This window comes from Enhydra lutris, unplaced genomic scaffold (genome assembly GCF_002288905.1).
Source record: "Enhydra lutris kenyoni isolate GAN:26980312 unplaced genomic scaffold, ASM228890v2 scaffoldscaffold32, whole genome shotgun sequence".
NCBI lineage: Eukaryota > Metazoa > Chordata > Mammalia > Carnivora > Mustelidae > Enhydra > Enhydra lutris.
In genome coordinates, this window is record NW_019154116.1 from 5,982,238 (window position 1) to 6,006,279 (window position 24,042).

At 51.0% G+C, this 24,042-nt stretch overlaps 1 protein-coding gene across 1 annotated transcript in view; it reads left to right on the forward strand.

The window, feature by feature from the left end:
• The window catches only part of LOC111153427 (adenylate cyclase 2), a 406,431-nt gene extending 384,027 nt beyond the window's left edge, over nt 1-22,404 (forward strand). The window contains exons 22-25 of the mRNA XM_022512437.1: nt 294-401; nt 13,249-13,363; nt 17,339-17,463; nt 21,603-22,404. Coding sequence (XP_022368145.1) covers nt 294-401; nt 13,249-13,363; nt 17,339-17,463; nt 21,603-21,755 — 501 coding nt within the window. The 3' untranslated portion in view covers nt 21,756-22,404. The remainder of the gene's footprint in view (nt 1-293; nt 402-13,248; nt 13,364-17,338; nt 17,464-21,602) is intronic.
• Nucleotides 22,405-24,042: the final 1,638 nt, after the last annotated feature.

Below are 24,042 nucleotides of genomic sequence, written 5' to 3' on the forward strand. Positions count from 1 at the left end.
AGTGTTGGGAAATTTATTTGAGGCCATGCACCATAATTTATCCTAGTTTCTTCACTAGCAGATTTTAAAAGCTAATTCATGTTAATTGGAAGTAAAACATTATACTGCATTTCCGTCCAAGGACACTGTCTTTATGGAGCATAAAGTGTTCTTTCTCAACCAAGCCCAAGGTCAAAGTGTGAGTAAGCAGTGGTTGAAATAAGTTGTATTTCCAGAACTGTGAACTAGAGTTTGAGACTGTCTTTAGAAAGTGCACCCAGTTAAATCACTGAATGCTTGTCTTTGCTTCCCAGCTGCTGTCCAAGCCGAAATTCAGTGGAGTTGAAAAGATCAAGACCATTGGCAGCACGTACATGGCGGCGACGGGTCTGAGCGCCGTGCCCAGCCAGGAGCACGCCCAGGTACAGACCTATCAGCCCCCCAACAGCACATAGAGCCTCAGCTCCACCCATAGACCCTCCCTGGGGCCCAACGGCCATGTGCTGATTCAGAAACTGTACTGTGCGTACAACCTAAACCTCAGTGATCAAGACCTAATGAGAAAAAGAGATTCCAGAGGCTTCTCAGGGACTGTTCACAGAAGTCCTTTCTCTGGTCAGCAGGGGTAGGAAAAAACAACCCGTCTGGCAGCTGCTTAATACCAGATAAATATACAACAACGGGTAGAAGATTAGAGCTGTTTATTTTAGGATGACTCATTAAAGATGGCTCCTGGTCTTTTGATTAAAACTGATGTGGTCCAAAACCACGCTGACCACTGAGAAATTTGGTTGAGAAGGTGGTTTGGGCAAAATTGAGTATCTTCATTCAATTAACTATAGTTTTGAGGGGGTTTTCTGTTATGTTGTGTTTTGTGTGTGTATGTGTGTGTGTGTATAGATATGCTGTGTAGCTTGTGGTTCAGTAAACAAGAACCCCCTCCCTTTTAGGACAGTGGGCTCCCTGATGGCTCCAGAACAGGTTTGCTGTGGAGACAGAGGTGGTGGGTGCAACTCAGAGGAACAGAACTTAGCAGAGCACAGCTTGCTGGAGGCAGGCCGAGTCCTCCCAAGAAAAGAAGGGCTGAGCCCATCTGCTCTGCTCCCTCCCCCACACCCCCCTCCCACAGACTGGATAGGGCCAGAGAGGGACAGAGAAACAGCAGCATTCTGAACAGAGCTCCCTCTGCTCCTTTCCCTCAGTATTCATGGGCAGAGGCTGGAATGTGAACCATCTGACTGACTGGTAATGCTAACAGTTTCCCAACTTATTCCATTTGCTTTTCTCCTTGGGTGTTTGCTTCCAGATTATTATTTTTTTAATAGGTAGGCATTACTTTAGTAATAAGGAAAAGTAAAATTAAAAAATAATATAAAATATAAATAACATGAAATATAAAATAATATATTAATATATATTATATAATAATATAATACATAAAATCATATATAATGTTAAAAAGTAAAATAAATGAGCAATAAATGAAACCTTAGAAGACTCTTACCTTGGGTTCTGAGTAGCGCCTTCCCAAGCCATCTTGGTGTCAGAGGCAAATGGAGAAATGTGTAGCCCCACATACATGGTATTGTGTATTTTTAATAATTAAATTTTTATTGACAGGACATTATAGTATTGGAAAATTATAAGATAGAGGTATGAAAATATATAACTTTTTAAAATATTTTATTTATCTGAGAGGGAGAGAGCACAAACAGGCAGAGCAGCAGGTGGGGGAGGAGAAGCTGAGCAGGGAGCCCTGCACGGGGCTCCATCCCAGGACCCTGGGATCATGATCTGAGCCGAAAGCAGACGCTGAACTGACTGAGCCACCCAGGCGCCCAGACATTATCTTGAATTACCTTAATTATACCAAACACCGAACTGATGATCATTTTATTTTCCTGGCGATAATGGAAGCAAACTTATACTTTTTGAACACCTTTGATGTTATGGGAAAAGTTAAGCATTAAAAAGTAACATAAAATCTTACCTACAGGAAGGGACCTTCTCCTCTTGCCTGAGGCCGTGAGGTGTTGGGCACTTACTGTCTTAGTCAGCAAGGGCCGCCGTAAGAGACCACCACCGGCGGAGGGGCTCAAAGAGCGGACGTGGCCTGCCTCGTGGCTCTGGAGTCTGCAAGCCCAGCATTGCGATCCTGCAGGATATGGGGCTGGCGAACTCCTTCTTCCTGCTGGTAGACAGTCCCCTTCTGACTGTCCTCGCAGGGCAGAGACAGAGAGAAAGAGAACTTGGGGAGAGGGTTTGAAGGCTTCAAGATAGGAATTTTGGCAGGAAACAATTTGTTCCACATATTTACCTTTATTTCAAGTTTTGATATTTTAGTTCATTCTGGATTTTTCTGCATTCATTTTTATTTTCAAACTATTGCATGAGGATGTCATTTATCCTGATTATTGAGCTTTTTGCCACCTCCTGAAAATTCTGTGCCTAAAGGGGGGTCCCCCATTCACGTCACCTCATCCCAACCCTGTTCCACGAGGCCTCACAGGCCAATCTGCCCTGGTGAGCCTTTTAGGGTATGTGACCTGACTGCACCCACTCCAGACCTTAGATCACCAACAGACCTTAGGTCCCCTTTGGTAGAGGCTCAGAGTGGAGATTCTCAGAGAAGCTGCTGCGTGAAAACCCATTCAGCACTGGGGCTGTAGGGGGGGCGCGTCCCCCATCATCCCCTAAAGCCAAACGTGTCGCGCTCTGCCTCCCCCGGACCCTGGCTCTCCAGGGTCTCTCCCCTTCCCTCAGGCACCCTGTGTGGCCGAGAGTCCTTACTCTGCACGTCCCTCCTCCCTCGCGAGCCCCGACACCGTAAATCCCACTCTTGAACACCAGGAAGCACTTCCACATTCCAGAACCCAAGTCGGGTCGTGTGCCCTGCGCACTTACTCTCGGAGTCCTGTCTGCGGCCTCTGGTCGAGCCGGTGGTCACCTCCACCTAGAAGCCCTTCCTCCTTAGCTTCCGATCCGTCGCTGGGCTGCCTGCTGCCTGGGGTCTCTCTCTCGCGGACCCTGACACCTCCTCTCTGTCAAGGGCCTCCCCTAATAATCGATCCGTGATCCATCCCCTCTGCATAGTCAGCCCCTGCCAGCCCCATCATCGCCATCCTGACATGGGGCCAGGCCTGCGTTTCCAGGTCTCCATGGAGGGCCTGTCTCCCACACCCTCATCTTCTGAGGTGGTATCCCCCCCACCGAGATTCCCCAGCAGGGGGCGCTGTGCCCAGCGATGACCTGGGTTTGTCCCGTGGGGGGTGGAGCACGTGCCCACCTTCCTGCTCAGGACGGCACTTGGCTTCCTTCCCTGTTTCACGGACCTGCTCCTGCTGATGGAAAGAAACCCTCTGCTTTTTCCCCGTGACGTTTGTGAACTTACTGAAATACCTCCTGGGTCTGCTTCAAATAAGCCTAACAGATCCCCCCGCAACCACCCATGTCCTAGATGGAGGAGAAACTGAGGCACAGCAGAGCAGTAACTGGCCCAAGGGCACAGAGACAACAAGTGGTGACAGAGCAGGGCCGTCCGCTCCGGGCAGGGCTCACCTGCTGCTCCGGAGCCCTGGGTCCCTCGGCTCCTTCTCCACACCCCCAGCCCGCACCACGTTCATGGCCGCGCACCGAGGTCCAATCTGAACCCCTCAGTCTCTGCAGCCCCCTGCCTGACCTTGACGTCCCTTCCCTGCCCCACAGGCCCCATCCCTCCTGCCCTCATCCACCACCGGCCCTAAACCGGCCTTCTCAGCTCCCCGCGAGCTGCATCCTGACTTCTTCCCAGGCCACACTCTGTCCTAAGTGTCGATGGACCGCGTGGTGGTATGGAAAGAGCATGACTTTCCCGTGAGACCGCTCATGACTTCCTACAATAGCTAAGCTATCTGCCCCCCAGTTTCCTCACATAAAATGGGGAGCAGGCCTGTTTCACACACAGAACACTGCGTGGCCGGAGCAGGTGGTACAGCTGACAGCCGTATGACACAGTTGTGACTCGCACTCTGCTCTGCACAAGGCTGCCATTGCTGCCTCCGCAGAACGGTTAGAAGGGTTTGGGACATAAATGCAGTAGGATATGCCGTCAGGTCCATGCGGCCGTTTACTCAGTGTGAGCTGTTTTATGCAGGGCACTTAATTAGAACTCAGTAAGGTCATCCTAGAAACACTTTGAACTACAGATCAGGTCTTCTGCAAGGAAAGCGCATGACGTTTGACTGCAGTGAGGGGCGTATCACACATGATACATATCAATGTGGATATTTTATTTTTCTAAGAAATGAACGTTTTCTTCTGCCTTTTGTAACCTGCCTGTAACCTGTCTACTTGTCTTTCTAGTTCTAAGCCAAGAAAAAAACCCTTTCTCTTCATTTTTTAACCAAATATTTAGTTTGACAACAAAAGACATTCAATTTGCAAAATGTATCAGGTTGATCAAGGATTAAGGTGCTTTTCTTAAATCCAAGAAGAGGCAAAGTTACCTGGATAAGAGCCATGTGAAATTTAGCTCGCGCTCCTCAGTTCCCCCTTGTTTCCTCCCTGTGCCAGCCGCACAGGGACCTGCACAGACACAGCAGCCTGTCCGCACCTGGCCAGAGCACGGCTCTTGTGTCTGCCTTTGTTTCGCTTCGTTCGTATTTTTAAATGAAACAGTGCGCTCTCTGCTTAAGCTTGAAGACGGCGTGACTGAGTAGTTGGTTGCCTTATGCATGACCACTGACTGTTGTTCTCGAAGGAAGCAGGTGCTTGTCAGAAAGTGAAGCGTTAGACTGAGAATGGGCCGGCGTTCTAACCCCACTCATCCCTCCACGAACATGTGCCTGAGAAACACATGAGCTGTGAGGGAAGCCGGGGACCCTTCCCTTCACTGCCAGGACCCCCCCCACCCAGTCTGCTTCCAGGCCGCACAGCTGCAAAGCCTCCTGCCATGGCCTTCACCTCGGAAGTGCTGAGAGTACGTCGTGGTTACAAATATGCTTTTCTTGACTTACAGGGTATTATTCTTAGAAAAAGGACATTTCACTTAAAAAAAAAAAAAAAGATCATTTCCAAATTCTCCTGATAATTGGTAGCTTATCTACCTGATCCTCATCCCTGATGACAATAGTCAGCAACTGGGACATAGAAGCAGCTGCTTCACTGAGGCCCGGCGTGCTCTCCGCACCCGCCACACCACTCCGTGCGGCCTCCTTCCCTCCGCTGCATCCTGGGCCCTCACCGCTCCTCCTCCGAGGCTCGAGGGCCTGGATCCCAGAGGAAGTCCATCCTGCATGCCCTAGTCAAGGATCGGGCTTTCTCTGGTCTTAGCCATTATGTATATCGTTCTGATCTTTTTCAAACAAGTACTATTAAGAACTTAGATAAGTTGAGGGGCGCCTGGGTGGCTCATTCAGTTAAACGTCTGCCTTCAGCTCGGGTCATGATCCCAAGGCCCTGGGATCGAGTCCCACATCGGGCTCCTTGCTCGGCAGGGAGCCTGCTTCTCCCTCTCCCTCTGCCTGCCGCTCCCCCTGCTTGTGCTCTTTCTCTCTCTGTGTCGAATAAATAAATAAAACCTTAAAAAAAAAAAAAAGGAACTTAGATAAGTTGAACCCAAAATACAGGAATGAACTTTCATTCAAATTCCTGCTTTGATTATATTCCTGCTGTAGTAAGCCAGACCTCCAGCTCTCCTTCTCGGTCTCAAGTAGATTGAGACCCGTGGCCGGCAGTGCTTTGAAAAGAATCAGTTTGTAGTACTAGAAAACATAGGCAGGGGGAGAAGCAGAGAGGGGTGCCTGGAAGCTCTTACTCTCTTCCATGGTAGGGGGACTACCATTTTATAAAGCATTTGTCATCTTGCTCTCTTTTTAATTATTCTTTTTTTTTAATTTTTTAACTTCATTTTATTTTTTCAGTGTTTCAAGATTCTTTGTTTATGCACCACACCCAGTGGTCCATGCAATCCATGCGCTCCTTAATACCCACCACCAAGTTCACCTATAGCCCTATCCCCCTCCCCTCCAAAACCCTCAGTTTGTTTCTCAGAGTCCACAGTCTCTCATGGTTCATCCCCCCCTCCAGTTTCTCCCAATTTACTTCTCCTTTCCTTCTCCTAATGTCCTCCATGTTATTCCTTATGCTCCACAAGTAAGTAAAACCATATGATAATCAAAACCACCAAAATTAGCAAGACAGGAAACAACATGTGTGGAGGGGATGTGGAGAAAGGGGAACCCTCTTACACTGTTGGTGGGAATGCAAGTTGGTGCAGCCACTTTGGAAAACAGTGTGGGGATTCCTTAAGAAATTAAAAATAGAGCTACCCTAAGACCCTGCAATTGCACTACTGGGTATTACCCCAAAGATACAGATGTAGTGAGAAGAAGGGCCATCTGTACCCCAATGTTTATAGCAGCAATGGCCACGGTTGCCAAACTGCGGAAAGAACCAGATGCCCTTCAACGGACGAATGGATAAGGAAGATGTGGTCCATATACACTATGGAGTATGATGCCTCCATCAGAAAGGATGAAACCCAACTTTTGTATCAACATGGATGGAACTGGAGGAGATTATCCTGAGTGAAATAAGTCAAGTAGAGAGAGTTTTTTAAATTTATTGAGTTATTTATTTATATAAAAAATAACCTAATTTTAAAAACTTTTAAAAGTAAAGGTAGTAGTTTATTTTATTTGTTGTATCCACACAAATGCACCGGCTGACCCAGGGTTGTAGCTTGAGGACAGTTACTAACACCACCTTTTGCCACATCTGGGTCTTGCTGAGTTCGCCCTATAGAGACACCGCTGTCCGCGAGCACAAACGTTTCTCCGATATTCGGCTCCCCCCGTCCCCCAGATCAGATCCCAGGCTCCTGGGGATCCACCCGGGAGACCCCTGTACTGGCTCACCCAGTGTGTTAGGGACACTGAGCTGCCAGCAAAGCAATGAGCAATAAGCGTTTTCCTTCCGCCTTCACGGACTCGGGTTAATGGCTCCGTCTCTGGCTCGGTGGGTCTAGATTTTATTTAGCTGGTGGGACATCCGGCAGATGTTTCTTTTCCCCACTGTGGTGGGTGACAGCTACTTGCTGATGACCGACCCCTCTGGAACCGCCCTCCGGAGTTTACAGTCCGGCAAGGGCCCATGTGCAACCAATCTCACTGCTGGGTGCCGTGCAATACTGGAGGCCACCTCCGCCAGCCCAGGCCGCCCTAACAAACGGCCAGAGGCTGGGTGACAACATTTATTTCCCACAGTTCTGGAAGCTGGTATAGCCAAGACCAAGGCAGCAGCAGATCAGGTGTCTGGTGGGGACCTTCCTGCCGGTTTGCTGCTGGCTGTCTTCTGGCTGTGTGTCATGTGGTGGAAGGCAGGGAGAGGAAGCAAGCTATCCCCAGCCCCTCCGTGTAAGGGCACTAATCCCATCATAAGCGCCCCCCGCCCCGTGTGACCTCGCCACTGCCCAGAGGCCCCACCTCCTAATCCATCACACCAGGGCTCAGGCTTCAACATAGGAATTTTGAGGGGACACATTCAGTCTATAGTGGAGGGACTCTGCAAAATTGACTGGGGAAGGGGTGCCTGGGTGGCTCAGTGAGTTAAAGCCTCTGCCGTCGGCTCAGGTCATGGTCCCAGGGTCCTGGGATCCAGCCCTGCATCAGGCTCTCTGCTCGGCAGGGAGCCTGCTTCCCTTCCTCTCTCTCTGCCTGCCTCTCTGCCTACCTGTGATCTCTGTCTGTCAAATAAATAAATAAAATCTTAAAAAAAAATTGACTGGGGAAGAAGTGAGGGGTCACTCTGAGACCTTCTGCCGCGGTATCACTGTAGCTCAAGCACCCGTCGAAACCAATAACCATCGTCTCCTTTACTAGAAAAGGAGAAAATAGTTTGGGTCTCTGCTCTGTATTTTTGTATAAACATCAGCTCCCATGATGTGTTGTAAGCAGAGAGAAATGTCTTCCCACTTTTATGCTGCTGACAGGATACTGAAGACTGAAAGAAACGAAACCATTGCTCTTCACGAAATATACTGAGAATGTCAAAGACTCGGGGATGTCAGACGCTCGGTCATTGTCAAAGCCGTACATCTCTGTAGGATGCTCGCTGTGTGCATAGGGAGAAAGTTCTAACCTGGGGCATAAGACAGTTTCTGACTGACATTTCCCTCCTAGATGCTTTTCTCATCAAGCAGAGCGACATGCTTCTCTAAACCATCATAAAAGAAAGGAAATAAATCCTGAGCCCCAGGGATACAGCCTGAATTCACTTAACCGCTTCATTTCACCCTGCCCACAACCCTGGGAGACAGGCAGTTATTGTCCCATCACAGATGAGGACACCGACGCCCAGAGAAGTTAAGTGACTCGGCCAAGGCCACACAGCTGATGGTTATAGGACCGGTGGGCTGAACCCAAGGTTGCCGGACCCAAAGGTATCAGCAGTTATTTGGGGGAACGTCCTGCCTTCAGACAAGCAGTTACGGTCAGAGTGTTAACGCTGGTCCTGGGAAAATAAAGGAAGAAGTGAGTGGCAGGAGTGAGCCCATGGGAGGCAGACTTAGGAGCTGAGGGCTGGGCGGGGAGAGGGTCGGCCGCACAGAAGACCAAGCTGCCAGCATCTCGGGCTTCTGATACAGGGATCTGCGATCGATGACGCCGTTAGCAGAGCAGGAGAGTCAAGAGTGAGAGCTGTCCTTGTGGGAGATGAAATAATAGTATTAGTTCTGGACACACCGTTTGGGTGTGCACTAGGGTAGCCAAGTATAGCTCCAGCCACCCGCATGGCTAGTTCCAGAGCCATTGACCAGCCGTTCCTGGGGACAGCTCCCCACCAGCTGAGTATCTCTCAGACTCATCATCCAACCCTCCTGCCACCATTTACCAGCAGGACGATCAAGGAAAACTGCTTACCTGTTTGTCGACCTGTTTGTGCAGACTTCACGCAAACCTGTCCCTGAGGAGGCTCACAAAAATGACTGTGATGCGAAAGTTTTAAAATTAATAAACTCAAATGGAAGGAAAGTCAAAGATGCAACACAAAGATGAAGATGGGACACAAAATGCAAACAGCCAAGGTCCTGCCACAGTCTAGAGGCACTCAAGGAGGGCGGCAACATGGCAGCTAAGATGAGACCTGGAGTCAGACACCCGGTTTGCCACTTATGCCAGTTTTTAACCATCCAGGGTCTCTCTTTCCCCATCTGCATAATGGAGATAAAGAGATAAAGAAATAAAGTCCTTCATGGGACTCCCTGTGAGGATTAAATACACAAATGCAACGATGTTGCTCACAATTATTCAGAAATTTCCAGCAGCCAGCACAGTACCTACGTGTCCCAGTGCTCATAGGGACAATCGTGTCACTCATTCATTAATATATCTGAAAACCAGGCCTCGGGTATAAGCTCTCAGAACCATGACAATGGCTCCACGGTGAGTGGTGCGCTTGGTAACTAACTTCCTCTTAGGAAATGGTTTAAAACGTGAGGGTGGGGTGGGGGGATGCTTCCCGAACATTGTGTAATGCGCATTTTAATAAACTATGTTCCCTGTAAAGTAAGATTGGTAGAAAAGAGTGAGAGACCACCTGAATCCAAGTTCAGGAGATTTGGATGGCCTAGCAGTCAGGCCGTTTTCCCCAAATATGTGTTTACATCTTGGAGTTCCGGTTAACACTGGGAAGCTATGAGTCTCAGGTACCTGACAGGTACCTGACACTCGGGTGGTCAGAGCCACCACATGAGAGCCCATCTCCAGCCTGTGATGATCAGCTCACGTGGGAGGGAGCAGACCTTCCCATTAGAGAATGCAAGGTCTTATCAAGCTCTCCCAGGGGAGGGGCACCTGGGTGGCTCAGTGGGTTAAAGCCTCTGCCTTCAGCTCAGGTAATGATCCCAGGGTTCTGGGGCTTTCTGCTCAGCAAGGAGCCTGCTTCCTCTTCTCTCTCTCTGCCTGCCTCTCTGCCTGCTTGTGATCTCTGTCAAATAAATAAATAAATGTTTAAAAAAAAAATCTCCCAGGGGAGAAAGCTCCTAGACAGTCATTCTGACCCTTCAGCAGCAGACAGATGCCCCCACAGCAGGTGCTCCGTGAGTATTTGACGGGTGGGAGACGGGCGAGGAGAAAAGAGAGGTCTAGAGAGGAGGCGTGTGTGAATTTCAGCCTAAAGCATTAGCACGGTGTTTACGGTCACTTGGGTCATACAACGACCACGATAAACATTCATGTGCTTTAAGCGGCATTCCTGGCTGGTGGAATTTCCAAAGCAAACAGCTTCCAAGATGTGTTCTGGGGTACGGAATGCATCTCCTTGCCGTGTCACTGGAAGTCACTTAAATATTTGGAGACATCTAAGAGAAATCATTTTGATAGTGGGAGAAGAGCTGCTTTATACTGTCATCAAATATTTATCAAAAGCTCGGTTATAAGGATTTTTTGAAATGAACTGAGCTCTGAGCATAAAGACTGAGCGTCATTTTTTTCGAGGACTTACTAAGCCCAAATGAGTTATCGACATTGGATTTAAACCCTCTCCCAGGACTTGGTCTCTTCATTCCTCACCGAGGTCATGGAAACCTCCAGCTTAAGCCCACTGCGTGAAAAGAGATCGGGTCATGGTTCCTCGGCGCGGGAAGCTGGTTTGCTGCGCGGCGGTTCAGTGGCAGCAAACCATGTCACCCCCCACCCTCCCGCCCCTGCAAATCTGTGCTCCTTGCTGGGACAGTGGTGGTGTTAGTGACACGGGATTCTGCCTGTTGATTTCGAGCTGTTGAGTCCGTGCTCCCTGTTCAGGGCATGTCTCGGGAGGAGTGCGTGAACCTCCAAATCACGCCTCCCCCGGGCGTCATGAGACAGGAGGCATTGGCGGCACGGACGGAAGCGCCGTGTGTCTGAAGGAATGACCGCGTCCTCGCCGACATCCGCTAACCGTCCGTTCCCCAGTTCCGGCTGTTGAAGTTGTTTGCATTTCCTCGCACATTTGAAGTTGAAGATTTATGGTGCCAGTAACGTTTTATTGGTCTTTCTCTAGAAGGACAGAATTCATGTGAGGAGAGGAAGAACGTTCTCTGAACAAGGAATGGACGCCTCTTTCCTGCTCACGTTCGGATGATCAAGCACAGTGGTCTCGGGTGGGGGGGGAGGTTTGCCCCCGAGGGGACATCGGGCAACATCTTTTGGGTTGTCATTCCTGGAAGGCAGCCGTACTGTCACTGCTGGCCTCTGTGGACAGAGTCCCCCAGGACAAGGAATGACCCGCCCAGTGCTACCCTTCGCAACTCCCGTCGCTGAAACACTGTGGACTCATGGAATAACTCTGCTGCCGTTTTCCTTTCTCCTTTGGCCTTGGTTTTCCCCACCTCCCTGTCACCTCGAACATGCTACGTCCACTGCCTCCACCGTCCCGCTCCCTCATCCCTACTGAGAGCCTCAGCGCTGGTTTTTTAATCTCCGCCCTGCGTGGGGGGCGCCCCCTCCCCGTTCACCAGGGACCTCCCCTTTGACCTTCTGGAGAGCTCTCTCCATCTCTGACTGAGCTCCCCTGGGGCCCAGAGGATCCAGCACTTGTCCCGGAAGTCACCACATGAGCTCCACAAAGGCTCACCTCTCCCGCTTTTATCTCAGGGATTCCCAGTGTCCCTCCTGGTTTCTTCCTCTGTCCGTAGCCGAGTGAGGCCCACCCCCCATCCCTGCTTGAATATCCCGTGTGTTCTTCTTCCCTTGGAGCCCTCTCCCACTTCAGGGGTGTGTGAATGGCCCCTCCTGGACATAGGGCCCCCCTCCCAGTGAGCATCCCGTAGCCTTGACCTCCCCCCAAATCTTGACGATGCTCTTGGTTCCTCCCAGACATTTCCTCTTGGCTCCGCGCCAGGCAGTGTAAGTGCGTCCCTTGATGACCAGGCATCGGGGGCTGCTCCTGGACCACACACTGCCATGCTGGGGAGACACCGGGTAACAGAAGACAGTGTCTGCTCTTGGGGAGCTCACAGACTAGTGACAGACATGAAAAATGCGCTGATTCTCATGCCGAGACGGATGCCTGGGAACCACGAGCCCCAGATGCTGGGCAGGCCCAGCGGACGGGGCTGGGTCTACATGTCACCCCACATTCTGATGCCCCCAATTAGTACTGGGGCAGCGGGAAACTTCAGGACATGGAATACATCTTATGAATTATATATGTATGCTAATAGAGAGTCTGTGTTTAAATATAACCAAAAATAGAAATGTTAGAAAGATGATCTCAAAAAGGAATTACAAACATAATTAGGTGTTAGAAATTCATTGTGAATGTAAATTACTAACAAATATAATAGCAAATAGGAGTAGAAATTCCCACTTACCTTCGTTGGAAACCTTGAACTTGTCCTTTCCTTCGGCTCTATATGCGTGATGTGTGATGACCATTCCTCGAGGAATGAGAAATCGCCCGGGACAGGGAGGCAGGGCGTCGTCACCCTGTGTTAGTCAGCTAGGGTTCTGCCGTCACAGAGCACCACAGACAGGAGGCTTAAGCAACAAAAATCTGTTGTCTCCCAGTTCTGCAGACTGGAGGTCAGAGGCCGAGGCACTGACGGTTGGTTTCTTCGGAGGTCTCTATCCTCGCTGTGTAGACACCCTCTTCCCCCTGTGTCTTTGTGGGGTCCTCTCATGTGTCTGTGTCTCAGTCTCCTTTTTCAAAGGACACCTGTCATACTGGATAAGTCATACCAATGACCCAATTTAATCTTAATCCCCTCTTTAATGACAGAGGTAAAAATCTCCAAATACAAATTCTGAGGTATTGGAGGTTATGAATTTGGGGGGACACAGAGCACTCCTCTCCTATCAGGGCAAAAGGAAGATGTGGTGTTTCCAGAACCGGAGGGAGCTGTGGCTGGTGTGGAGTGGGGAGGAGGAGGAATGGACCCCAGCCCTCTCCCCTGCACCCCCGACCTTCCCTGGCCCCTCGCGTTGGTCAGTCCCACAGGAGGCCCCAGGCCAGTGGAGAAGGCGGGGAGATGGGTGTGGGAGGCAGCGGGGATCCAAGAGCCAGCTCTCCTCACAGCCTTCTGTCTGCGGAGTCTGTCCGGGTGTCTGTCTGGGAGTCTGTCTGGGTGCTCTGTGTCTCCTAGGTCTCAGGTCTCCCACGGCCACAGAAATGAATGGGGGCACAAGGCCTCCTCGTGCAGGGGTAAACCCCACAGGACTGGGGCATTCTTCCTGACGGGAGCCCCGCCTTGCGACCCAGGGACCGTCTTCTGGCCCCTTGAGCTCTAACCCGCCCTGTGCTGCTTCCGTCCAGGAGCCCGAGCGGCAGTACATGCACATCGGCACCATGGTGGAGTTCGCCTTCGCGCTGGTGGCGAAGCTGGACGCCATCAACAAGCACTCCTTCAACGACTTCAAGCTGCGCGTCGGTACGTGCTGGGACCATCCCGCAGCTGGGCGCGGCTTGGCGGGGGGACTCGGGGAGAGCCATGCCCTGCGTCTGAGGGGCAGGAGGACTGGATGGGGAGGGGGCGCGGGAGGCTCAGGGAAGTGAGGAGCCCCTGAGACACTTTTGTACAAACTAGAAAACAAAACAGCCTTTGGTAGGAGCCCGGCTGTGAGCGCCGTGTTAGGTCCTCCCGCTGGATTCCAGCCGCGCTGCCGCACCTTTGCGGCCCGGTTCCCGCTGCAAGCCCCGTGCGCGGCCTTACGCCGGCCGCACAGCATCGACTGTAAACCACCCCGTTAGTTTAGGGACCCCTGCCAATGAAATCAGCACCTGCCATGGGCTGGGAGATGCATCCAGGCTTGGAGATCCAAAACTCTTATTTATATTTAAATATCTAAATATATTTAATAACATTTAATATAGTTTAATATGCTTATATATAAATATGTATTTTAATATATTTATATATTTTATAATGTAATTGTAATTTTATTGTGATATAAAAATGTAAAAAAAAAAATATATATATATATATATATATATTTTTTTTTTTTTTAAGGCATCTTAGAATTGTTGAAATAGTCACACACCCCTGGCGGTCACAACCTCCAAGAACCCTAAACATGTGTCCCAGGTTCTGAAATACCCACAGCTTTTCTGATTGGATATTCAAGCCAACTTTCTCTAAAAGTATTTCTTTAAAAATTCTTTAAAATACTTAAATTCTTTCTAAATTTCTTCTAAAGTTTTCTTGTAAGTTCTTCCCTTACTTTAAGTTGAATCATGAGCATGTTTCACGCTTACTTGCCTTTTTCAAATGTCTATACACATAAAAAGTGTGCTTTGAGCCCTCAGCGCAGCGCACAGCCGTCTGGCCGGGGTACGGTCGTGGCCATTCATGGCGGGTGAGGGTTCTTCGACCCTTTTATGTTCCTCTTGGCCACACATTTTGCTCCTTCTGAAAGCCAGTCCACATACGAGTAGGTCTCATAATAAATTCCATCGGAATGGCTCTTCATTTCTTTTGCATACAGATTTTCACTTTTAAAAAAATCCCAATATTTAGAGCAATTTTCTTCCTTTGCTGTGTGTATGTGCTGAATTTTAAAACCCGGGCGTATTTACGGGTCTGTAGCTAAAGGTGTCCTCTAGGCTGCTCGTCTGTGCTGTAAACTGTCCGAGTCTGGACGCCTTTTCCTTCCGACTTCCTCGCCTGCGGGCCCAGCTGGGCTCGGTGAGGCACTGCCTTCCCCAGCGGTGAGCAGGGCCGGGCAGGCGGGGGCTGCCCAACGGCCTGCTGACCATGTCGGATGCGGAGGCGTCTCCTTGACCCTAGAGCCTCCTGATTGTTTTGACAGCTGAGAGAATGAGCTCTTCAAACATCAAAGCGCTCTCATAAAAAGAAAAATTAAAAAAAAAAATCTATTACCTGGGGGCATGACGGCTCTGTTGAGAAGCATTTACAGACAAAACAGCACCACCCTTCCCTGCAGGGTGAGATGCGGACAGCTGTTCACTGGTCACCTGCGTTACATCCCAAAAAAGCAGTTTTCTTGGTCTAGACCATAACCGCATTTTCCAAATTAAGTAATGGAACCGACCCTCTTCGGCAGGAATTTGTTGAGTGTTTACTTTACTCTGCTTATCGAATAACAAATAGTATCTGTACACTCACTCCTCGAGCCAGCTTTTGGAGATTTCCGAGGAAGCCTAAGCTCCGTGTTTCACAGGCCTCGGGGCTGCCTCTCCCCAGCCCTGGGCCTCACTCTGGGGGCGGCTTCGCTGCACTTGGCTGCGTGGCGCCATCCAGTGGCCATTCGCGGTAGGAACTCGGGAGAGTAAGATTTCCCCAAAAAATGATACAAATAAGAAGAGATGAATTCACTCCTCGAGTCCTTTTCTGCAGGGCAAGCTACAGAATCAGTCGGTTAGTGGGGACCAAGATTCAAGCACATCCCTGCACTAAGTAGACTGACCCCGTGCCGGGAATCAACCCAGGCTCTCCCCCATCCCCCACCCCAGCCAGGCGCTGACCAAGCAGGACTCAGCAGCCAGCAGAAAAGCTGACGGTAGAGGGGTTCAAGAGCACCAGCCAGCAGCTAGAATAAATTATTTGGGGTGTCTAAAGCAGAGTGTGAGCTTTATTGTGTACTCGGCAAAAGCAGAATTTCTTGGTCACTTCTCGCATACCTTCAAAGATTCTGTGGAACAGTGTTCATAGAACGGTGTTCTACTCTGCTTCCTGCCCACCTCTCCATTGCAAAGAGGAAGCTTGGCCTTAGGTCTGTAACCAAGGGTAGTACACTAAGCAGTTCAGGAGTGGGAGATGGGATAGCTCAGAAACACCCTCCTTAATCGATGCAAGGTGACCCCGTAGGGAGGCGGGGGTCTCAGAGCCAGCAGAAAACGTAGGGGGCACAATCGACCCATGTCTGTATTTCTGTTTCTATTTCTGGGGCCTTTCTCCGCACCACTCCTGTGAGACATGTGGGTCTGCCTGTGTGGACTGAGATGCTGGGCAAGGACTCATCCAGCCTGGAGCACTGGGTGGGGGAGGGGTCCGGGCCGCTCTGATTAGAGAAGCTGATCAGGCTTCCGTGGCTTCAGCGCACCCGGAGCTCAGGTGTCTGCACGTAATAACCATGGGCTTATAATCACGGTTCCGAACTGAGGGGGCAGTCACGGCCACCGTCACCAATGTCAGCAGTGGTCTGGGGTGGAATGACCCTCTTCGGCAGGAATCAGGCACCCCGATTATCTGGGAAGTCACATGGGCCAACTGGGATAGCAAGAAATCTGTCCGATCAGTGGAGTCTTGGCCACCTGGGCTGAAAAGTAGTGACTCCAGAGCTTCTCCAGCAAACTTCTAGGGGGTCTCCCTGGGGAATCACGGTTGGTGAGGAGACATACGCCAGAGGTAGGGGTGTCCTCAGTCTAATGGAGGCAAAGCTATAAAGAGCACAGCTTCCAGGGGGGCAAGAACTCAAGCACCTGCCCACCGGGGGCCAGCCTGTCTACCCAAAGATCCCTGCAAACTCGAGCCTCCTGGGACCCTCCCCAGGCTTATCGGTTGCAGCCTCTTATGTCAGAATTCCCTCACATCTGAGTCTGTATTGCTCCTACTAAGATGTGGTGTTGTTTTGACGCTGACATGGGTAGGCAGCCTCACCAGCGCAGTGCACGTTCAGAGAGTCCTTTGGAAGGTGGTTTAGCCCAGCACAAACATGTTCCTCTGGAATTCAGTAAACTTGCCATTGGGACATTATCCAAGGCAACAGCCCTCAAGGTGGGGAGAAGCCTTGGGCATGGGACACCTGTGGCAGCTAAGATGGCAGCGTCCTTGCAAGCAGGGGCCATGGAGCCACCTGTCTCTGCCGTCTACTGCTTGTCTGATGGCGCCGTGCTCTGCTTCCGTGCCTGAAGCTGGAAGTGATGAAGACAGTAGCCACCCTGTTGGGCTGTTGTGAGAACCACAGGAGTTTTTACATATAAAGCGCATGGAACAGCACACGGCAGGTGAGGACACATCTCTGGTGTCTGGCAGGGGGCGTTCAGCGAGGTGGCGGCACAGACCCCAAAGTCCGGCAGCGGCACAACTGCCGCTCCCTGTACTCAGGGTCGCTATTTCAAGCAGAAAGACGTGTATTTCAAAATTAACCCTAACTCCACAACTATTGGAAAACACAATGATCATCACTTGCCTAAGATTATGTAGCAACATAGGAAACTATTATGTTGGGTTTTTTAAAAACATAACAATGGAATAATAATGATATATGGGGACATAATCAAGAATCAAGGTTAAGAAGGGAAAAGAATGTTTTTCTTTGCTTTAGAACCCCATGGGTTGGACTAATGTTTGTTCAGTAATGATGATTTGGGAATATCGTTGTGAAGCTTTTCTGTTTAAGACGGTGGCTGTGACGTGAATCTACCTGGCTCTGCTGTGCTACAGGTATTAACCATGGACCTGTGATAGCGGGTGTCATTGGAGCTCAGAAGCCGCAGTATGATATCTGGGGCAACACCGTAAATGTGGCCAGCAGGATGGACAGCACCGGTGTGCTGGACAAAATACAGGTAATTCAGTGTGCTTTGTAAGCATCGGCCGGTTGTGTCCTCTTGAAACCATAAATAAGTGTAATAATGATAATAACATACTAAAACAGAGAGTCTTGAAACTTACTTAAATCTTGAGGAAACCTCGAAACACATCGACATGAACAGAAGTCCTTTTTTATTGGGGAAAGGTTAATTCATTTCTGTACTCACTCTTAGCAATAATTTAGGAATGTAATAATATAAAGATTATCACCTTGGTGAAAGTCAACGATCATGAAAATCAACATGGCTGTCAGATACTTGAGCGTGAAGTCAGGGCAGGACATGTCCCTCCTCTTCCGTCTCACGGCCCAGCACCTCAAAAGGTGCTTTGCCGGGGAGAGGGATAGTATCACCAACACCAGACATAACCCCCAGACTTCCTGTCCTGGGGGCTGAATTGGAGGGTAGCGAAATAGAGCCCATTGGGGAAAGACGAGGGGTAGGATTCCAGGTGATCGGTAATAGCAGTGCCAAATCAGACCAGCATGGGGTTTGGTTCTCTAGAATGATGGGAAAGTGCTAGAATCCACTCAAGGGAGGATGCTTGAACATGATACCAGACATCTAGAAGGAGAGACTGACTTCTAATGAGAAGAGTGTGTGTGCGTGTGTGTCTCTGCAGAACTTTCAGTTTGCCTCACCCTCAAAAAGCAGTGGTTCCACATGTCACTTCAACTTCCTTACATTCTGGAAGATAAACTCCTGCCACATGGCAAGTTTGTACGAAAACCGTTGGACATACACTTTTTCTTGTGTTGGTCCTTCACGAAGTCCGTAAGTCCCTGTTCTGTGTGCCTTGGCTTGGCTAGGGTCCTCAGGTATAACCGTGCCTCCTAACATTGTGGCAGAGACTCCCAGTTCTCTACTGACTTCAGCAGGAGACCCGCTCCCACGTCGTCAAGAGCGGGTCTTCATTCAGCTTCCGCTCACTTGCCCTTCATGCTCCCTACCCCATTCATTCAAGAGGATTCCATTTCTGTGAGCTTCCTAGAGCATATCCCTAATTTTTATATGGAACGGGCCCAACATCACTTCTGTTCATCTTCTTCCAGCCAGATGATTAGTCAACTGTTGCTGAAAGTGAGCGACCAAGCAACAAAGAGAAGGGGGAGATGACAGCTGACGTGGGGAGGAGAGGAGCAGCCAGGGCTTCCCGGCCAAACCGCTGTTGCCAGGGAAAAGAGCCAGTCGGCTGTGCTCACAAGAGCCAATCCAGACGAAGCTATCACAGAAGTGGGGCTGAGCGGTGGTCACTGTCTGAGGAGACGGCCCGCTTCCCCCCACGAGGGGCACAGGCCACCGTGTTGGCAGTCCGGCTGCACCGTGTGCTGATGCCACCGTGGCCTCTGGGCCTTCCTGCCTGTGGGTCACGTGTTCCCCCTGCGCAGGAATGTTCCAGCAATCCTGGCCAACAAGGCGTCTTCCATTTGGTGTGGGAGAGGGTGCTCCTGTCAAAGACACACGTTCCCACCTGGAGGCCGACCTAGCCCCGCCCACGCCTGCCACCCTCAGCAGACAGACGGTGACCTTAACAAGCTGCAGGACTCTCCGGGTGGTTTTCAAGTACTCGGGATAAGAATCAAAAACAATTTAAGAGCGGCTGGTCAGGGAGAGCGCTTCCTCCTGGAGCCCATAAATCCCCCCAGATCAATGCTTCAAATGAGCCTGAGCTCCCGTGTGTCTCCAGGAGGATATTGGGCCTCGTAGATCTCCAGGTGTTTTGGGGCTGAGCAGCCTGGGAGGGTCTCTGCTTGCTTGGAGCCCGGAGACGAGGCGGGTTTCTCGTCGGGAGAGCAGCTCACCGGCAGGTCTTTGTGTGCTCACGCAGACGGCAACTGGGAGGTTGGTGTCCGTGAACTCCTTCTCCTGAAGGCACGTGTTCCTTCCACCTCCAGTAGCTTCGCGTTCCCTCTTATGTGCACGAAAAGTAGTGAGAGGTGCTGAGGTCATTACAGAGCCCCTCCCGGGCCTGGGGACCAGGCCGTTTGGATCAGGGAGCCTCCCACTCCCCCGAGCCTTCTCGCCTGGAAGCCCAGACAGCAGCAGGGAAAGCCCACGGGTCACGCAGCTGGGCTTCCCCTGGACTTGGACACTAGCTGGGGCTCCTCCCGGAGACAGCTCCCTGCTGCTCCATCCCAGGATCGAGGGCTGGCGTCCCGCACTCCAGCAGCTAGCTCACAGACGTCCGGGCCGCCGCTCCCCGCCAGCAAACACCTCAGCTGCTCCGCGAACCCCCGAGGCTCCAAAAGATGTGTGTGTTCTCTGTGGAAGGTCGGAAGTCAGATGCCTGTAGGATCCTCTAGTTCTGACGGCCCCTGAGAACTCTGATCACAAGGACATATCTGTAGTCTGAGTTTCTCGGCTATGTCCATGGTCTTCCGGTTCTAATCCGGGATGCAAAGTCCGCCCTGGGCTGGGGCTTCGCCAGTCCTCCCCCAGGACTTGGAGCCGACCCTAGGGGAGGGGAGGATGTGAGCATCTGGCACCTGCGTCCCCCTTCTCTTGCTCTGGTCATAAGGGTCCCAAAGACCCACACCGGCCCCTGGGCTAGGGGCTGGCCACACGGGAAGAGAGTGATTTTTCTATCTTGTTCCATCAGCCTGCCCTTGAGACCATTATACCACGCAATTCATCCTTATTTCTGGGGGCCCCTGGATACCTTCCTGGGTTCTTCTGTGGTTTTGCTGTGCTCCTGCCCCGTCCCCTGACAATGTCTGCCCTGGACCCCTCTCTCAGCCACCAAGCCCACGGAGGCTGTTTCACCACAGGGTCCCCCAATGGTGCCTGATCCAAAAGCAGAATTGTACAATAGCCTTGCTGTGCCGTCCACAAGCCCGTCCAGCTCGCGGGTGTCACCCACACACTTGAGGGGACTGCCCCCTCCCCCACCCCGGTGCCATGTCCATTTTCTCTGATGAAGTGGGAGGAAATCCCTCCTCCCGTGCTCACTCACACCCTTCCAGAGTGGCATGACTAGGGAGTTCTGGAAAAACAGCTCCCTCCCTCTCTGTTCAAGACCCAGATACCTCCTGAGAGGCCCGCCTGGGGGCCGTGTTCTTGATGGGAAGGTCTTCTCCCACCTCCAGAGCCGAGGCCTGTCCTGAGCCAAGTCTCTTCTCGCCTTACCTGTTCTCTGCTTGAGAAAGCGTCATTAGCAGGAGGCTTCCCAGCATTCGAGCAGACAGACCCCGGCAGGCCTGGGCTGCCATCCCCAGACGTGGGCCCCGAGCAAAGCCCAGTGCACACATTCAGGCTAAGATGGTGTCAGGCTCAGACAGGAGAGCCGTCCCGCCCGGAGCTTCACTGCCCCGCGGCCCCTAGCAGGACCTGACTGCAGCTCTGCAGTTAGGCTCCCAGCCCCCGGGGCAGTGGCAGGAGTCCCCTGCCCTGTCCCGTCATCGTCGGGCTGCAAAGGAGGGGCCCAGCCCTGTTAGCATCTCACAGCCAACTCAGTGAAGGGAGGGAACCTTCGGGACCTGACCAGGGTCTTGCCCAACTAAGGCTAGTGTGGACTCCTTGTGTCCTTTCGGTTTTACTCTCGAGCATTCAGCCGGAAGCCCGGGGCCGTCTGCAGGAACCCATAGACTTCTCAGGATGTCCTCTCCCACCTATTAAAATCTGTTACTCAGATTTATGACATCGTGAGATGACGTTCATGACCATTTGTAAAGATTATCCAGAATCCCACCACTCCAACACACCCTGATTTCCTGTCTTTTCCCCGGGTCTCTTCTATGTGAATACGTCACCCTCACATAGGAGAAACCAGAGCGTGGGGTTTAGGCTTCATGCTTCCTTTGGGGTGAAGCAGACCTGCTTATTCCACAGTCTCATCCACGATACGGATCATGGCAGCGTCACGGTTCGCTTCCTCCCGGAGATCACTTGACTTTTAGGTGGTTTATAGTCTGTCACGGTCACAGCTCAAAACCACACATTATCCTTAAAAAGCTCTCCTTCCTCTGAGTTATTCTCTCTCCTAATTTCTCAGGAGTGGAATGAATGAGTCAAAGAGCTTGAGTGGCTTTGGCTCTTGATCTTTGCGGTGAAGGGACCTCCCAGAGGCCATGCAGCACAGACACTGACCACTTCTTCATCTGTCGGTGTGCTTCTAGGTCACCGAGGAGACAAGCCTCATCCTCCAGACCCTCGGGTACACATGCACCTGCAGAGGAATAATCAACGTGAAAGGCAAGGGGGAGCTGAAGACATACTTTGTAAACACAGAAATGTCAAGGTCCCTTTCCCAGAGCAACCTGGCATCCTGAAGAGTTGCCTTCATTTGGGCAAGAAGACTGTATTTTGGGGGAAGGTACAACGCACTTTCTGACCGCAAACTTTTGTCCCTCGTTTTTGATGTGCGTGCTCTGTTCTGTCTTATGGAGCCTTTTCAGACTCGTTCCTATGACCCTGGTGGCATATCGTTTGGTGTCTGACGTGTGCCAAGATCGCTCTGCCACTTGCACTGTGCTTACTCCGAAGCAGAAGGAAAAGGAGTGTGTGTTATAGGAGAAATGCGTTCGACGAACTCACAAAGACGGCTGACGTGAAATAAAAATTCTTAAGGCAATAAAACTAGGGGGTGTATATTATCTTCCGGTGCATGTTCTTTTCTGGAAAATATGGTAGCTCGCCAACCGCATCTGCTAGTCTGATATTAAACACACAGTATTTGTGAATAAGTTTATTTCTGTCACCCCACATGGGAGTTGACTGTGTTCACCCACGTGTCTCATCGCCAGTGGCTGTCCGTGGGCCCCAGTGGGATCCGTGGTCCTGTCGCCTTGCTCTGTCGTGTCTCGTGCCATCCATCTCCAGGATTAGTTCTCACAACCTAGAACCAGTTTTGTACCAAACGCGTCTGATGTTTTGATGCCATTGTCTTTTGTAAAGTTGATTCATTAAAAGTTTTATGTACTTTGGTTTAGAATCTGTATCTTTCCCTACCCCCCCATTCTGCCCTCTCCTGCGGGTTCACTCCAGAACCAGGATTTGCTTTCCCTGCTCCTCTGACGGTTGTGGCAGAAAGAGCTCCCAGGAAGCAAAGGTTGACATATCCTTGAGTGATTCAGATCAGGACGAAGTCCGTGAGGCAGATTCCTGATTCTGCCACTCTCTGGAAATGCTCAGTGGGTCCCACCATCTGGTTTTCACTTGGCATCTCTGGAGAACACTTTCTGGGAAGTTATCGTAATAGTGAAATGATTCTCTACCAGCAGCAATGCCCTCTCTCTCTCTGGCCACGTGCTCTGGTCTGCAGCCCTCACCGCAGGCTGTGGGAGAATAAGTTGGCACTGACTGTGTACCTCAGCAGCCCACCACAGTAGTTTGAACTCACTGGGAGAAGCTGCCAGGCCCCAGAAGATGCCTGTTTATGTCTGAGGAGGCTTAAGATGGCACAGAGCCAACGTTCCACATTTTTGAAGAAAGAAGACTTGGGGAAATTTGTTCATGTAAATCCAAAGTTTCAGGGCTTTTCCTTCACATAAGGAAACTGTACTTTGCCAAAGGGTGACAGAGAGAGCGATCGTGCAGAACGGGATGTTAGATAGCAGAGCTACAGGTGCCGGCCCGGGTGGGCACACCGGCTTCTCCTCCCAGCTCAGGGCAGGCGGTCTGTGAGGCGCAGAGGACCCCCGAGCTGTCAGGGACAACTTGTCCCTTGGACAACTTGTCCTTGGGAACTCAGACCCAGAGCACAAGCCCTTGTTTAATTCCTGACTGATCGCTTATGGGCTGTGTGGCTGGGAGGGTATCTTTCCTTTTCTCTTGGGAATATTTCCTCTTTGATAGCTTCTGGGATCGGGTCTGGGTCAAAGAGCTAATGACTGAGAGAGAACCTGGCAGCTACCACCAGAGCCACCCCCACAGCCAGGATTTTGACTCAGACTCAGATTCTCGAAACTAGGAACCGGCCCTCCATCCCCCAAGTGGGAATGCAGCATGACTTGGTCCGTTGCCTGCCTCAGTCAGAGATTTTTTTTGATCCTATAATTACATCTCAGCATTGGCCTTCATATACCGAATTCTCATAAAGGTGACAGAAGGAAGAAAACGCATGTATGGGCCCCTGTCTTCGCTCTAACAGCGATCGGAACTAGGGAGCCCTGGGGTTTCAGTAACATGAGACTGGCCTTCTGTATCACTCGTAACCGTGGTTGCAGCCATATCCCGGGGGTCCTTACTCCCTTAGAGTCCTCAGCACCCATCCCAGGCCGCTTTAGGTCACTTCCTCTTAGTGGGCACCCACCATTGAGTGACTGGCCAAGCGCACTTAAGCATGACTCTCTGCCCCCACCAAGGATGTGCTGAATTTGATGAAAAGACCTCAAAAGGAGACTTGTTTTTTCCCAAAACTGAACTGCCGGGCTTACCAAGCTAAACAGTTTCTGAGTTCTAAAGCAATCGAAGTCATTATCAGAGTCCATCTTGCAAAGGTCTGCACACACGGATCATTGAAGTATGATCCCCGACCAGTGGGGGCGGAGCCCCCTGGGCACCCACACATTTCCTGACCCCAACCCAGACCCGCCGAATCAGAAGTCCCGCCGTGGG